The sequence below is a fragment of the Phallusia mammillata genome, chromosome 4 (assembly GCF_965637545.1).
Source record: "Phallusia mammillata chromosome 4, kaPhaMamm4.hap1.1, whole genome shotgun sequence".
Lineage (NCBI taxonomy): Eukaryota > Metazoa > Chordata > Ascidiacea > Phlebobranchia > Ascidiidae > Phallusia > Phallusia mammillata.
The window spans coordinates 15,766,043-15,782,941 of record NC_137255.1 but is presented as its reverse complement, the minus strand read 5'-3'; the positions used below and the strand labels follow the sequence as shown (position 1 = coordinate 15,782,941).

General features: G+C 36.3%; 3 protein-coding genes across 3 annotated transcripts; 2 read left to right on the top strand and 1 right to left on the bottom strand.

Annotated features, from left to right (window-relative positions):
- Positions 1 to 278: 278 nt before the first annotated feature.
- On the bottom strand, positions 279 to 10,888 carry LOC145222112 (uncharacterized). The gene is made up of 19 exons (XM_080088140.1): positions 10,632 to 10,888; positions 10,400 to 10,520; positions 10,146 to 10,217; positions 9,926 to 10,083; positions 9,711 to 9,861; positions 9,557 to 9,653; positions 9,310 to 9,450; positions 9,066 to 9,210; positions 7,053 to 7,146; positions 6,829 to 6,987; positions 6,417 to 6,528; positions 4,838 to 4,908; positions 4,621 to 4,734; positions 4,457 to 4,557; positions 3,871 to 4,383; positions 3,703 to 3,813; positions 3,069 to 3,185; positions 2,689 to 2,838; positions 279 to 2,318 (listed from the first exon to the last, which is right to left on the bottom strand). The coding sequence occupies exons 1-19, from the start codon at positions 10,774 to 10,776 to the stop codon at positions 1,255 to 1,257; spliced, it is 3,636 nt and encodes a 1,211-aa protein (XP_079944266.1). The 5' UTR covers positions 10,777 to 10,888; the 3' UTR covers positions 279 to 1,254.
- A 720-nt stretch (positions 10,889 to 11,608) lies between these two features.
- LOC145222115 (dihydropteridine reductase-like) lies at positions 11,609 to 13,493 on the top strand. Its single transcript, XM_080088143.1, has 6 exons — positions 11,609 to 11,980; positions 12,130 to 12,319; positions 12,504 to 12,644; positions 12,759 to 12,867; positions 12,934 to 13,017; positions 13,080 to 13,493. The coding sequence occupies exons 1-6, from the start codon at positions 11,900 to 11,902 to the stop codon at positions 13,177 to 13,179; spliced, it is 705 nt and encodes a 234-aa protein (XP_079944269.1). The 5' UTR covers positions 11,609 to 11,899; the 3' UTR covers positions 13,180 to 13,493.
- A 1,962-nt stretch (positions 13,494 to 15,455) lies between these two features.
- LOC145222117 (uncharacterized) lies at positions 15,456 to 16,866 on the top strand. Its single transcript, XM_080088146.1, has one exon. It carries the CDS (start codon positions 16,249 to 16,251, stop codon positions 16,609 to 16,611), a length of 363 nt encoding a protein of 120 aa, XP_079944272.1. The 5' UTR covers positions 15,456 to 16,248; the 3' UTR covers positions 16,612 to 16,866.
- Positions 16,867 to 16,899: the final 33 nt, after the last annotated feature.

Below are 16,899 nucleotides of genomic sequence, written 5' to 3'. Positions count from 1 at the left end.
AAAATCACTAAAGAATATGACTATGAAAGCTAAAATAGCAATGTTTGGTGGTTTTCTGAGGTCTAGTGCGAGCCGCAAAATAAGTAGTTGGGAGCCGCATGCGGCCCCGAAAACCGAGTTTGAGAACCACTAGTTTAAATCTTCAAATTCTAGCAGTGGTTCTCAAACTGGTTTTGTACAGCTCCCTGCACAACTTGTTGAATTACAAAAAATATCGGGCCATAATCGCAATTCTATTCAGTTAGCCCTGTCTACACTACACAACTTGAAAAGGTCAATTGTTAATGCAACTGTTTGTTTGTTGAATATACTGTGAAGGTAGCAGTGAAAAGTAGCGTGTAATAACAGAAGCACATAAAACACGTTTGAAGCAGTTTATCGCTCAAAGAATACGATGGGCAACAAACACAATGAATATAAGCATGAAACCATCAAAAATAAAAAAGTGGGTTCGTGGGTCGGTCTTTGTCGCCATAAAACAGGATTATGAAATTTTACCACCAACTTCTACACTGTCTAGTACTATGATTCGTAGTAAATGACATCGTATGTTTGTCTTTATCTTATCACGAATAGCAAGCGTGCCAAAAGATATACCACTACGAAGTACATTACCAAGTTAAAATGATAGAGAAATAGAAGCATTACCGAACTACATTGCGAGGAAACATCAAAGATAAAAATTTAATTGTTTCGAGGGCGCTAACAACAAATTGCCAAACGAGTTGACTATGTACAACAAAAAAGGCAAATGGTACACCATGAATTTAATTTGTCACCTTTAGAAGATGGACATTTGTGGCTAACGACGGCTTTAGTATTGTAGCAGCTTAAAAATAAAAAAAGGAACAAAAAAATGATAGTGAAAAGTATCAAGGAAAAACAACTATTCGCACAGACGGGCCAGAATACTGTATTTGGCCCTCTCTTTGATAGCGAAAATAACAGGTAAAAGCTGTGTGGCACATTTCTATCAAAATTCTGAGGGACTTTATCTGCGTCAAACCCAAACTCGATCATTAGAACCAAACCTTGCATCACCCAAAGTGTCTATATGACATGGATTTATTGTTGGATATTCAGTTGTTGCACTCTTCGATTTCAACCAAACCGTCGAAAAATGTTTTCTGCCAAAAATACGCAAATGTTGGTTTTACAGCGCAATTTTTTCCAACCTTTTTTTAAAATTTCCATATACGTTTGCTGGCAAAAGTAAAAAAAGGTGGAACAACATTAAACACATCAAAATATGTTTTACTCCCTATCCCCGAGCAAAGACAAATATTCATCCAGGTCTTTTAGTTTTTCGATATTTTCGTCAATTTCCTCATTTTTAAGATGGGCCTCGATGTATGTTTTCGTAGATGTGTCAAGCACCTTCACAGTTTCTGTCGAAGTTGTGCCATCCGTTAGTTTAGCTGATAAGTCATCCAAAAGTGCTTCGCTTGTTGTAAATTCTTTTGAATTGGATGTGTTTGATGAACGATCCTGATTTTGCGGTCCCGTTTGTTTATTCACATGTGAAGGATTTTTCATATCAGCGCTTAAACTTACCTCCACGTCTTTATCTATTGTCGGCAGTGCAATTCCTACATCTTCTTTAAAATTTATTATCGGTTTACCCACATTGATATCGGGTTCTTTCGAACACTGTGTGGCTGTAACTGCTAAGACGCTTGGAGACACATTTTCAGTATTAGAGGCCAGATTGGCGACAGGTCTTGATTCAGCAGTTTTATCCGCGCTTTGATGATTCTGACTGGTAGTAGTTAAGAGCTTATCAGTAGACACATTGCACTGCGCCACTAAGTATGGGAGGACGTACGCTTTGCTTTTGATGGCATGTTTTAGATTTTCGCCGACTGCGGCCTGTCCTTCAGCCTTGTGACTGCAAGTCTGTGCAGGGATTTTATTACAAGGTATGATGTCGTTCTTGCTTTCATCAGTTAGATATATATTAGCTTTGTCATTTTCCTTTGAAGCAGGTTTTATAGTGGTGCTGTCATTCGTTATGCAAACCACACAAGTATCATCGAGTGGCGAAGCCTCCGAAGTATCCAGTTTCGAATTGGATTTCTTATCGAAAAGCGGGACGTTGGTATAATCGTCTTCTTGTTGTAAAGTTTCACTGGGAGGCGTTTTCCGAACTGCTGTGGTTTTGGTTAACGATGTCCCATGCAGATCAGACAGACAATTGATTTCCGCCTGGTCATGTTTTGACGTCGTTGGCTCAATGACTTGGCAATCGTCATCGTCGTCATCATCGAGATTTATGACTTCCGACACTTTCACGGGAGTCCTGCAGTCTCGCAAAGACTCTACATATGTGCAAATATACGTAAAGTTTATTAGGTTTATTTAAGTCTTTATAAAGGCAACGAGCCAATACATAACAAGTAAGATGCAGACAGTGCACACTGTTAAGGTCTTTTACGTCAGAGGTGGCTAATCTATCCCAAACGGCCGATGTCTTGTTACCAGTTGCAACTGATCATTGGTCGAAGCAGTGTGCAATGTCCGTAGCTTACTTGTCATGTATTGGCTCGATGCCGTTATAAAGACTGTAATAAATCTAATAAACTCTGATGTCTTATTTTCAAGTTTATCTTTATTAATTACTCAGACAAAATTTATGAAGAAAATATTTCTTTACAATATTTTGGATTTATTATGTTTTGGGTTTCGTACTTGTTGTTTGCTTTCCCTCCAAATTGTCACTCTGTAGTGTCTTGTGTCGAGTGGACAAATGAACGATGTAGTTGGTGCTCGAACGCAAACCCACCAATTTCACCGAGATTTGCTCAGGTGGGAGGATTTGCATGGTTGGTAATCCGATACCTGGTAACAATATAAACCCCACTTGCGTTGGAGGTTTTAACAGACCAAAATAAATCGGTAAACATGCATACAAATTTAAATGCACACCACGCCATACAATTTTCAGTGGTTAAGTGACAGTGTCCTAACAATTCATATATAGTTCACCATTTTTTTATGATTTAATTTTTATATGTAGGAAAAAAATGTACAAAAACATTGGAGTGATTAAGACCAAGGTAAAAGTTTACCTTTGAATATCAGACTGTAATGTGTGACTTCGCAGTCTAACGGAGGACTCCAGTGGACTGTAAAAGTGCTGTTGGTGACATCACTAAACCACATGCTTGTTGGTGGTTTCGGACGGCCTGTGTGACAAAAAATGAATTGGGAAAACATTATTGTAAGATGTGAACGTGGGTTTTCTTAATATTGATTTGATAGCATCATCACATTAGTCGCAGTTAATTTTTCCGGCATACTCTGTTTGTTAAAACAATTAGCAGGACTACGAAGTCAAGGTTTTACAAGGAGTTGGAATTACAGTTAGCTGTTTACAATGCACGGCAACTGCAAACTTTTATCCCATTGGGACTACTAAGGACAATTTCTGGTGTCCTTACGACAATTTTCTGGTGTCCTTGGACAATTTTGCAATGGGCCCAATGACATGCATCTTTGTAATGCAGGCAAGAAAAACGTATTAGAAATTAGAGCATTAACATGTAATAGGTTGTTTCATGTTGCATTTTAAAATTGTTGTTACTGTACGCTCAAAATCCAAACAACAATCTTACAGAGAAGAATTCCTTAATTACTGGTAGTCAGAGCAAATCTTGGGAGTCAAACTTACACCTTATAAATTCTGTAAGTAGTCAGGTGTACCTTTGTGGTCATTGGAAATGTTACTTCCCTCTTTAGCTGACAAAAGAATTTTGCCGTCAGAATTTTTTACAAAACACAAATCTGGCAATGGGGGTTGATTTAGCGAAGAACCTTTAAAGAAGACAAAATTAGTAAGTGGAAATATTATTTAATGCAGTTGTTACATACTTGGTGACAGAGGTGGCTTTGAAACATTCAATCCAGGCATTTTCTGTTGCTTTTCTGGCTTGGGTGTTTTTAGAACATCTTCAGAAGACCTAGAACTTTCTTTTTTCTGTTTCCGATTCGGTGATGGTGATTTTAAAAGCTTCATCTTTGATGAGGAAAACTTGTATGGATTAAACATAGAGGGGGGCAGTGTTTTTTTAAGAAAGTTGTGACCCTGCAGTTTTAGTCCAAGAGAATCGCTAAAGGTGCTGTCCTTCCAAGAATCAGTGACTGTTTCTTCATCAGACACAGTTTCTTCAGCAAATTTTTTAAAAGAGGCAACACCTTTAGCTTTCAAGCGTTTTGATTGCCTTGGTGATGTGTCAAGTGAAGGGGAAGGATTTTCAGAAATGGCAATGGAACCATTTACTTTTAGCTTTGGGGATGGCATTTGGACAGCAGATGACCCAGCAGTGCTAAATTGCTTAGGTTTGGAATTGGTTTCTTTACCTGTCTTATTGGTTGTCCCGAGTTCTAAAATCAAATACATATATATGTACAGTTTGTGAACAAAATGTAAAAGAGGGGAATAATGCAAATGATTTACCTTCGGTATCTATCCTTTCTAATGGTGTATCTTGATCAAGGTTGAATTTTTTTGGCAATAATTGTTTTCGAGGTTGTTTTGTTGGAGTTGACTTGTTTAAACTAAAAAATGTAAATACAGGGGTAAATATGTTACATTGAAAACACTATTATTGTCTTGCATACAATTTCATGTTTTCCAGTGCAACTTGTTGGGCTGCTTTTTCCAACATAGAATCAATGTCCAACTTGTTGCGTCGCTTCTTAGGAGGTTCAACATTGTCAAGTGCACTTGGTGAACTACAAAAAATTTTTTTTTAATTATCAGATTACTTGTTTCAATATCATTTAATTGATGTGCAGGCATGTTTCAATGATTTCTAGTTTGTAAAATTCTGTAAACCTTAGTTTGGCAGATGTTTTTTTAGTTTCCTGTTGTTTTGCGGGTGGAGATTCACTTTTGTTTCGCTTTCTCTGAAAAGTATGAACATATATATAACTAGAAAAGTGGCTTTCTGATATACTTCTATTTTATATATTCTATACGATATTTACCAATTTACTATACTATACACAATTTTATCTACATATGTGATTGTTTTTGCAAGCAAAAACGAATGGGTCCCCACATGCGTGTTTATGCGGATGTACGGTTAACCTATATTGCTGTTATTTTTAGATTCTCAAGGACAAATTTTTCATAGGGCATTAACTTAACTTTAAAAGTTATTTTCCGTATTCTTTTTGCATCATTATGGTGATATATACAATTACAAAAAATTGGTGAAAAAAATTGGAAAAAAGAATGGGTAAAATACTTTCAATTTAGTCTCTTGCTTTGACCTTGATATCGTCGTTCAAGTTCAGTTTTTAAACACAAATTTTCCTAGAAAGCCTTAACTGTTATATTAGACACCATATAAAAAAGTCGTTTGCTACACAGGTATACATAACAACTTGTTTTTCACAGACCACCGTTTAATGACCTTTTGACACTGTTTTTAACAGCATGCAGTCCTTAGTGTTCAACATTACCCTGATTCTTGAATTGATTTGTCAAAAAAGGAAGATACGTTATGACGAAAATTCTTAACTGTGTTGTAATGCTTACAAGTTGACCTTTAGTGACCTGTGGTTATGCGACGGCCAAGCTGACAACGAGAATTTAAAGAGCATTTATCGCGGCGTTCGAAAAAGTTAAGTTTATTTTTTCATATTTATGTTGATCAATGCCGTTTTGCCTGACATAAACGAAACCGAAGTACGTTTATCGAGTTTAAATTACATCTTAGGTGTAAAACCTTCGCCAAAACTGAAAATGCGCGTGATAACTCAATAAAACGAAACAGCATTGCTGCACAGAAAAAACAGCTGATTCTAATCACCCAAATGACTGTCTCGTAAAACGTGAATTCCTCCCTTGGGACTTATATCTAACTGATAGCGCACACATATTATGGGTTGTAAAGGTAACTGGCAAAATTTAAAATACTAAACGAATACCCTGCTTAAACAATTGTTAAAACTTTTCTTTTCAATATTTCTGCATCATAGGGCTTGTATTTCTGCCTTAAACTAAAACTGATTATTTCAGGTTTTTAAACGATGAAAAATGGGTGAATCCGAAAAAAAGATACAAAATTCTTAAAAAAACTTACTTTGCACCAAACAACAAAGCATGAAACTCCAAGATGCTGTACTTAAGTCAGTACAGCCGTTCTAAAAATTTTACGTTTTTAGGGGCCTGCGGGTGAAGCGCTGGATCAATCGGGGTCAAACTTCAGGAGGATCAAATTGGATTAATATGTAACATCTGTCCAAATTTTAATAAATTTGGAGCACTCTTTCTTAACCAAACGCGTTTAACAAACCAACGTTAGACAGAAAAAAGAAAAAAATACGGACAAAAACAATATGTGTCCCCTTCATGGAAGGGGACCCATAAATATAGTATGCGCAAAAACAAAGCAAAAATAATGTACCTTGAACTCATTGCTTGTGTGTTTCCTGGGACACAGCTTTGCAAATGGTGAAACACTATTCACATGTTTTCCAGTCTTCTTCTGGTGCCTTGATTTGGCTTTTGAATGAAATCTGGGAAAAGAAGCATCCTTACTATAAATTTAAAAGAAATCAGATTTCTGATTGAGGCACATCATTTTGGCAGGCATTCTAGGGCAAAAGGGTCAGGAAAAAATATATAGCATAAGCATGATAGTAAAGAAGAGCCAGATTTTTAGTTGCATATTTTTGTTAGATAAGTTGTACCCATGTATAGCTTTATTAGATATTACCGATAAAACTAAATATATATATATATATATATATATATCTGCACATTCATGCGTTGTAACCAGTTGTGTTTATGTTCGGTTAACTACATCCATTACTTACTTTAGTATATGCATGTGCGTGGCAGTTGGACAGTGAGACACAAACTGACATAGCCGACATTTGTGTTCTTTCCGAAAGTGCTTGTTGTAGTTGTGTGCATAGAAGCCTAATGCCTCACCACACTCCAAGCATTTGGACTTATCACAATCCTTAGTAAGTCTATTAGAAAATATGGTAAATATTAGATTGGATCGTCCGAATTAGGAAAAATATTTTATATTTACCTAATAAAAATATTATTCTCTGTGACGATTGGTCCACCCAAGGGGCCAGGGTCAGACTTGGAAGGAATGTAAGATGTGTAGTCTCTGCACAACTCTAAAAAATGAAATTAGGTTGATAATCCCCACATACACTTTACCTTGTGATAAAAAGAATGCATGTGCCCCCCTGTTACTGAATGCAGGGAATCTAGATTTTGCTGCACCTACAGTCTACTCTAAACCTAAACATTTTAGGAATAAAATCACAAGTAGTGAACTATTTTAATAGTATTGTATCTGTACAATCATTATTATCTGCACAAGCATGTTTTGCTTTCTCCTGAAACCTTAACCTTAAACCAGGTATATAATTGATCATGTCATTCAAGCAAGTGTAGTACAATAACTAAATGTTATTTTTACAAGTGGAGTTAATTTCACAATGTGTCACAGAAAACAATAAATTGTTTTCATAAACTAGAAGGGTGGCTTAGCACATTTTGTCGTTGCATTTAGACTATAACCTATTTTAAAACATAAATATATTTCCTATGGTTATTTTATATTGGGTCCCATATTAGCCATCGTCTATTATAACCTTAGTTGTTTCTGCAGGCAGAAACCCACATGTAAAGTTAAAAATAGTGCATTTCAAGAGATAACCATAGTTCACATGCTACCCAAATTTTAGCCAATTTCTTTTAGCCAATTTTAGACACTGTTTTATAAACTTACCCATTTTAGGGGGCTAGTAGGGTAACTAATGGGGTTTTACACTGAACTAAAAAAATATGAAACCTCAATGACTCGATCAATAGTAATTAGTAATGCAAAATTTCAGCCCAATCCCATTTCAAGAGATAACCAGAGTTCACATGCTACCCAAATTTTAGCCAATTCCGACACTGTTTTATAAACTTACCCTAAAAAAATGAAACCTCAATGACTCGATCAATAGTAATGCAAAATTTCAGCCCAATCTGCCTAAGTTTAAAATTTCGACCACTACAGGTGTTTTGAGCAATAACCGTTAATGCTTCAGACGTCATAGGGCTGTTAACAACCCCCTAACTGCCATGGCGCAAAAATGTTCACCAAGCAATCCACAAAGTCACAAACGAGTAACATACAACTGGTTGCCCTTGTAACACTATTGCACCACATAAATCTTTCGTTTGTGGTGCCCAGTAACATACAAACACATTTTAAACTTTGGGGGCTTGTGGGGTAAATGTTCGGGCTACAGGGCTGAACACAACAATCGACACCTATAAATGGCATACTCTACAAGCTATCCAAATTTCAGCCAATTCTGACACTGTTTACAAACTCACCCATTTTAGGGGGCTAGCAGGATAAATACTGGGGTTATCAACGAAAACAAAGTGGGATGCATATCTATATACCTATATCTACCATATGTGTAAGATTCAGCCAAATTAAACAAACATTTGATTGCAAAACAAGTCGGACAAACTTTGGGAAGAAAATTACCCATTTTGGGGGGCTAGCGGGGTAAATACTGGGGTTATCAACAAAAACGAAGTGGTATGCACATCTACATAACTATATCTACCATCTGTGTAAATTTCATCCAAATCCATTAAACATTTGGTGGAAAAATGAGTCGGACAAATTTTGGCAAGAAAATAACCCATTTTAGGGGGCTAGCAGGGTAAATACTAGGGTTATCAACAAAAGGGACCCATAATTACCACTAATTATTGTACAATATGGTATTGTACAACCAACACTATAAGTTGACCTGTCATAACACCTCAGCCCTGCTGCAGCCATGCAGGTTGTAACCATGCACAACTTTCTGTTTGTGTTTGGTTTAAGAAGAACATCTTGCTTACAGTCAAAGTATTATTTAATCTTCACCCTAGCATTACTTGACAAACATGTATTCTCTTGAGAAACGATTATCTGTTAATTTCCATCCCCATGCAGCATCATTACTAGCTAGATGTATAAATAAACTCAACTCATACTTAAAAGGAAAAAAAACACTTAGCTTTACAAAAAACAAACTTTTTAAATCTTGAGATGACTGCATTGAGTTTGTTGCATCGGCCTTCGGTGGAGATGATAATGGACGCATTTTGTTGGTAGGTAAAAACCTGGAGGCAGTGTGTAGCTTTGATGGAGACATTGGATGATGAACTTCCACATTTATCTGAAATATTTACAACAAAGCATTTTGCAAACAAATGAAGAGCACTATGAATTTGATATCATGGCAGCAACAGGTTATGTATAAAATTGCTTTGTTCACCTTATACTGGCTGGGTTTCTTGGGCAAGCATTTCTTTCCAACAGCAGATTGCACTGAAGAATGATCATGATTCAAATGCTTGTTTTTGTCAGTAATCTGGACAAACTGAAGCCGGCATTTACCGCACCGAAGGTTTTTTTTCTGATAAAAAAAATTTTTAGACACCAAAAGGTAGAAATCACCAGCTTTTACAACAAACAACTAAAAGATAATACTTCTTGCATACTAAAAAATAATTCCCAGTTACCCTATGCATTAAGACATGCTTCAAATAGGAGTTTGGGGTTTGAAGAATACACAAACAAAATGGGCACATCATGGACCTTCCATTCTCATGCACTTGTCTGCAAACAAAATGGATCATGATCAACTTCAAAAATGTTACACTTTCATAAACTTACCGAAAATGTACCATCAGGTCTGAGTAAAATGAGGATCTATATGAACAGAGTTTACAAATGTATGGCATTTCATTGTAAGTGTGTTCACTTTGCATATGTTCAAGTAGATCATCTTCACTTTTGAAGTTTAATTCACAAATCCTGCATGTGGCTGTAGTAAAAAATGTGGTCACTCATGACAGTAGATTATGCAAACTCAAATTTAGGAAACATACATGCAGCAGGAACAGTTGTATGTACAGTTTCTAAATGGCACTGCAAATGAAATGGAGAATCGTAAAGCCTATAGCAATGATTACAGATGTTGAAATCATTTATGCTGTCATTATCTTCCCAGGCCGTTTCAATCTTATGACGGACATGACTCATAAACCTAAGAGCATAAAACAACTGTTACATTGTATGCATATTAATGTCAAGCCATAGAACATGTACCTGATATTATTTCTCAAAACCTTTTGACAGCTGTAACAGGTAAACTTTTTGTTTAACTTCTTTTCTTTATATCTGCAAATGCAATAATTTGTTTGTTTTTTGATTTAAAAAGGATGAACATTTAATGAATTGAAATCCAGTTGTTCGATTGAAACATACATTGTTAGCTACACATTTACTAAGCATAACAACATGTAATTTATATTAGTCAGCATGTATTTGTGTAACAAGTTGGCCAGAGTAACAAATCATACTTTTTTCCTGAACAACTGCCATAAAAATATTGGTCCACTGTCAGGTAAAGCACTTTGTTGGAGCTGTCACCATTAGTGGAGGGGTAGGTTATGTAAACTTTCTTTGAAGTGGAGCATTGATCTACAAAGATAATGTTTATTTACAAATAAAACGATTAAAGAACAAAATCCTTTTTGAATTTATCAGTAACGGATATTAAATTGTGAAATCAAACCACTTTGTTTTGCTCACCTTTCATGTGAGTATTGAACTGCTTAAATTCAAGAAACGACTTATTACAGTTTGGACATATATAAGGTCCTCGATTAGTGGAAATGTGTTGCACTGTTTCGCTAACAGTTCTAAGAAATTTGTCATTAATGCTAAATTTCTTCATTGTACATTCTTTATTTCCAGTTTCCACCACAACAAATGAACAAACTGTGTACTGCGTTGTTTTTCACACCTTTCCATTCGCGGCAATTTTGCCGTTGGATAATGCTCCCATCATCCGATTTGTTTGACCAATATTATTACGTCGCCGTGCACGGGAATGAAATACAACACAACCTTTGTCATCTTGCAAGGACGATATTTTGGTGCTGGAAATCACGAGTACAAAAGAAGCGGCAAAAGAATATCGAAATAAGGCCTTTACACCAATGGTTTTTTAAAACTTTACACATGCGATTCTTAAACTGGGATCCCTCTGCGATGGGCCAGGAAGAACTTACAGTATTCCTACAATCCTATCGCTATCAGACCTTGCAACTGTATAAGCACAAAGTTTGATATATGAGTGTCTAGTGACAATGGTATTTTACTTTATTTGCAAGTACCAAAAAGGACAATTGTTTGCACACAATTCCATTGTTATTTTAGTTTTGTTTGTGACGCAATAAATTGCACTTGAATTTCCCATGCGAGGCAATCTTACCACGGAATACTCAGATCTTACGAGACTCAACTACATTCATTTCATTCTGCATGTTGGTGTGAATACTTTCGAAAAAAAAATTTTTTTTAGTTGGTTTCACCACAGTAATATTGTGCTAAGAGATTTTCAGAGAACTGATCGAGAAATTGCGAAGGAAACTGTCAGCAGTCGCGATATTACTTGGTAACTTAAAATATTTTCTGTGTGAGAAAAATGTTTACCAATCTATCATTCACGTTATGTACGTTTTTCTCTTGTTCCTTTTGTTTTTTGGTTATTCCTTGATTCCCTTGACTAAAGCTCTTGGCCAAAATTTGATTCCAAGAATCGATCGCTACGTGTGCCAGCTGTCATGAAACGTTTCGAACAAGTGGTTTAAAAAATATAGGCCGTACGCTTTTAGGCACAAACGTTGGAAAAATACATTTCTGTTGGGTTTTCACATGTTGACAATAGCATAGTGCTAAAACGTGCAAAAAAGTCGTTACAGCGAAAGCCTGTATAAACAACCTGCGCGTGTACCGGGCCTTTCCATTCCATTGATTAAACTGGATATTTTATTTCTTTACATCTAAATTGCCTAATGTCTTTAAAATTAGTAGTGTACGGAGGAAGTGGAGCATTGGGACGGGCTCTAGTTAATGCATTTAAAGCAAGCAATCACGTAAGTAAATATCTTGGTCATATTTTGGCTTTTGCAATTGTTTACTGGTATAGAATAATATCTATAGTCAAGCTTCTGCATGAGCAAGGACATACGTTGATTAACTTTTCTTAACAGAAAACAAACAAACTATTATGTGTTATTTGTAGAGTGTTGTCTCCATTGACTTGGTGTCAAATGATCTGGCAGACAGCAATGTTGTGATAAAAAATTTGACTTCTTGGCCTGAACAGCATCAAGAAGTTGTTGATGGAGTTGGTAGCGTTTTAGGTGACCAAAAAGTGGATGGTCTGTTTTGTGTAGCTGGAGGTTGGGCTGGTGGAAATGCTGCCAGCAAAGGTAACTAGCCAAACTAAGTTTGTAATGTGTGCTGATGTGGATAATGCAATTACTCTCCAAAATATCCATGACTGATTGTTTTACTTTAATACAATACTGACAATGACGTTATAGCTATTTGCACCTAAATAACTTGATGTTTTTTTCAAGTTTAATCAGTCTTTTGAAAGTATTTGTTTTTTAGATTATGTAAAGAATGCAGACTTAATGTGGAAGCAAAGTGTTTGGAGTTCCACCATAGCTGGAAGCTTAGCTGCAAAGTTTTTGAAACCTGGTGGTGTACTAACATTGACAGGTGCATCACCTGCTACTAGCGAAACACCAGGTAACAATTTTGCTTTAAAATGAAGTGATTATTTATTGACATTATATTTTTATGGTCACTATGTGTGTTTGTAAAAAAATGTCTGAAATTTAGTATTTTGTTGTCTAAACTTAGGAATGATTGGATATGGATTGGCTAAAGCAGCTGTGCACCAGCTTTGCAAAAGTCTTGCTGCACCTTCCAGTGGGTTGCCAGAAAATGCCTGTACCATTTGTGTGTTGCCGTAAGTTCTGCATAGTTTCATCCAATTTGCTGCACTGTAATAATCCTGCTAAAACTGGTTTTGTAGAGTTACACTGGACACCCCAATGAACAGAAAGTTTATGCCAAAATCAGACTTTTCAACATGGACACCATTGGAATTCATAGCTGAGTAAGTGTGTTGTGCTTAAGACAGCTTTTTACATTAAAAAATTTAAACAACCGAAAATTTAGGATGTTTCTTAAATGGGCCAATGGTAAGGAAAGAGTCAGCTCTGGAAGCCTTCTGCAACTAAAAACTACTGGTGGTGTAACATCTTTAAATGAAGTGTAAACAAATGGAATGTGCAAGACTATTTTTTTTGCTGCAAGCCTAATTTACGTTAATTGCCATGTATTGTTAAAAGTTGGTGTAAGTTGAATGGTATGGCCTATGCATTTTGGTGTAAAAATAAGAGCAATGTGTGTTTATGTGTTGTGTGAATTAGAGATTGTGCAGTGTTCGTACTATTTGTTTCTGTGAGTTGGTAGTGCAATTTTAATGTGGGCATGCTTCTATTGGAATTATGCTTGCTTCACAATACACATTTTAGTGTCAAATAGACACAAGTTGGTGCAATTCTTTAAGAAACATACAAATGGCCACAAGTGATTAGTGTTTTGTTTGAGATTTGTCATGCAGACCTTTTCATACCAAATTGTGTAAAACTGTTTTATCTTTTCTACACGTTCTCACTAAATTTCTCAAATTTAGTTCTCCTGACTGATTAATGTAATGCATTGTAGACCAATATGCCCATTACTGGATTACGCAGGGTTTCGAAAATACTATGACGTAACCAAATTGTAACAACAAAGCCGCAATGTAAGCGACGATACGAAGAAAACACTCTTTTTTATTTAGGGTTTAGGCGCAACTTAACTCACCACGAAACAAAGGTATTTAGAGATCATAAAGCTATTGAAATTCAATATGTGATGGTGGAAATATGGTTGTAATTGTACACAAACAAGCAAGAAAAAACTCTCTTTGTGTACATTCAGTTTAGTGCACTCTTGCAAACCAAGAACAGGACAAGACCATAGACAGCGTTATATGAATCGTACACAGTTAGCTTTTTAATTAATGACGTCATCGAAAAAAACACAAAAGTTAGTGAAGGAATGGATTTAAATGCCAAAATAGCACTCTCCAATACGTATTTTTAACAAATGATTAAGCAAAAAGACGCTGTTAGTCTATGTTCGGTTTTGCATTAAAGAACACCAAACCGGCATTCCAACCAATCCTGTGCACCAGGGGTCACCAAACGACGGCTTGCTGACCAGATCCGGCCACATTTTTTTAATTTGCTAAATCGTATTGATAACTTCATAACATAGGTTTTACGAAAGGTTTCCCTTCGCGATATGTTGAACTAATATTACCTAGTTTCATAGAACTACAACGCCCAGGATTGATCCAAACTCTGTTTGTTACGTCACAAATAAGACTACACGTGTTAATTGTGCGCAACAAATGCCATATTTTGTTACTTGTGACGTAACAAGCATTGCTGATAAGCTGAAACAAATATACAATTTAATAGTCGTATTACCAAATTTTAAATGGGATTGTAGAAAGACCATATCTTGGCGCCTATGTAGAAATCGCCTCGCGGGCTCAAGGCCGGTTTACACCAAGCGCGTGCGAAGCGAGCAACGCGAAATTTCTTTCTTTGTTTAAGCAACGCGTGGGGAAGTTCCATTTCGCGCTTCTCTCGTTTGCGCGCTTCGCGTCTGGGTTGCTCCGTGAGCAACAGAAACCGCGCTTCGCGCGAGAATTTCGCCCAGAATATGTAGGAATGATCAGTCTTGGTCATTTATGTCGGTTACTTTGTTGTCATGTGGAGGTTGAGGCGGTGCAACTTTATTACACAATGTCAATTGATACAAAATGTAAAAATATATCACTCATAAAAGGGCTGGACAGTCATAAATCGCGCTGTCATATCAAAAAGAACATGATCAATATACCATTTTCAAATGGTGATAGAATAGGTGCAGTGGTATCAGAATTAAATTGTCTGGAACCAAGTTTTATAATATACAGACCCACCAGGTAGATTAAATTCAAAATAACATAGTATTTGAAACTCAAATAGGTATTAACTTTGTTGTATTTTATCCCCCCAAATTGGTACATGGTTAAGTTTTAGAGTGCAAACAATCAAGATAAAAGACACATGAATACTTTGGAGAACAATTTCTTAAATTACCTGCACAGAGTAGAGTAGTTTTGCATTAATAAACAACGTCTTTGGTTTAGGAGCATGTTTACTATTATCAATTGCACAACCACATCTTTAATGGCCATAGGCTTTGTATTGTGTACTATTGTTCGATTAACCCTTCACATGCAACAACTAAACACAATTCCATGAAATTAATTGCAAGTCTTGTCATATATTGGCAGTGCACCACTGCCGGATGGCGGATGTTTGGACGAAACAGCTTTGTTCGCAACGTTCGCAACGTTCGCGCCTGGTGTAAACCTCGATTTTCGCGTCATTCGCGTAAGGAAAAAAAGAGCCGTTCGCGTTCGCGCTTGGTGTAAACCGGGCTTCAGTTTGGAAAGACGGCGGCGGCGCTAGGGCACGTAAACTATGCGGCCCGCGCGATTTATTATTAAACTTATCTGGCCCACAGTGAAAAAAGTTTGGTGATCCCTGATGTACACGATTAAGCTGAAAAGTATCTACTGTAATAAATAAGAAACGTTTCTCTTTTGAACATGGTTTGTGAGAGGAGGGCAAGTTTTAAACATCACGATGTAAATTTCTTACGAATGGAATTTTGATGGTAAAAGTAAACAACAATTAATTGATTCGGTTAATTGATTCTTTTTCTCTTAAATTCTCTACTTTTTCTCATCCCAATTACCAATTTCACAGAATAGGGAAATCAAAACGACCTTAAACCTAAAAAACAAAATGCATAACCGAGCTTATTACAACGGAGACAAGCTAAGCGTAATAGATTAAAATTTATTCAAAACTCTTTAACTCCAAAGAGAACACTTGATTTCATTATTCCGTTTATCAACCTTCCGTTTCGACTATGTTTTCTTTGAATGGGACAGGTAACAGCGGTGGTGGCCTCGTTCTTTAAGTCGCAGAGGCAATTTTGAACACAGCTAATGTACGATTCAAGATTATATAACGTGATTTCATGGGTTTAAAATGAAAGTCGGACGTACCCGGTCATATAAACCGAAAACCAGACACCAGAGGCAACAAAGAGACAATCCAAACTGCTGCTATGGCGACGTCACGCTTCCGGGGGTCATTTTCCTGTTTAATTTAGTATTACTCTGTTGCAGCTAAATTTTTCCTGAAAACAATCACTAAAAGCGACAACCAGGATGAGTATGAACATGTCATTGCGCTTTGAAGTGGAAAATAAAGGGGGAAACCAAAGTAATTCCATAAATGTCGAAAAAGACCGCATATTGAGGGATGAGCTAATGGCGGAGCGAATTTTGCAAGTTACCACTGAACAGGACGTCAATCTTAAGGCAGAATGGGCAGAAGGTTTGGAAGAAGCAAGTCAAATGCAAAGATACAGACTAAACAAGCAGGTGATAAAACATGAACTGGCTTATGCAAGCAAAGCATTGGTTGCAGTTCGAAGAGCTGCGCTGCGCGAACTTTTGGAAAGAGAGCACAATGTGTATGAACAAGAGTTACATAAACTTGGTAAAGCATTTTATGTTAAGCGTACTTAATGCATTGACTTCCAATCTTTCAAAATGTTGTTTGTCTACTGTTTGCAATATGAATATGTGTATTTTGTACAAAGCGTATAATTATTTTTTTGTTGCTTCAAAATTATAGAAAACGTTTTTACACCAAATGAAAGATATTAAACAGTCTTACTCAAAGTTGATATATGGACACATTGAATAGTAACTTATCTGTGTTGAATATTTCTGGTCTTTGTATGTTTTTTCCTTAAATATGTCATAATGCATACACTTTAGGTATTAGAAAAGGATTATTCCTTTCCATTTGTA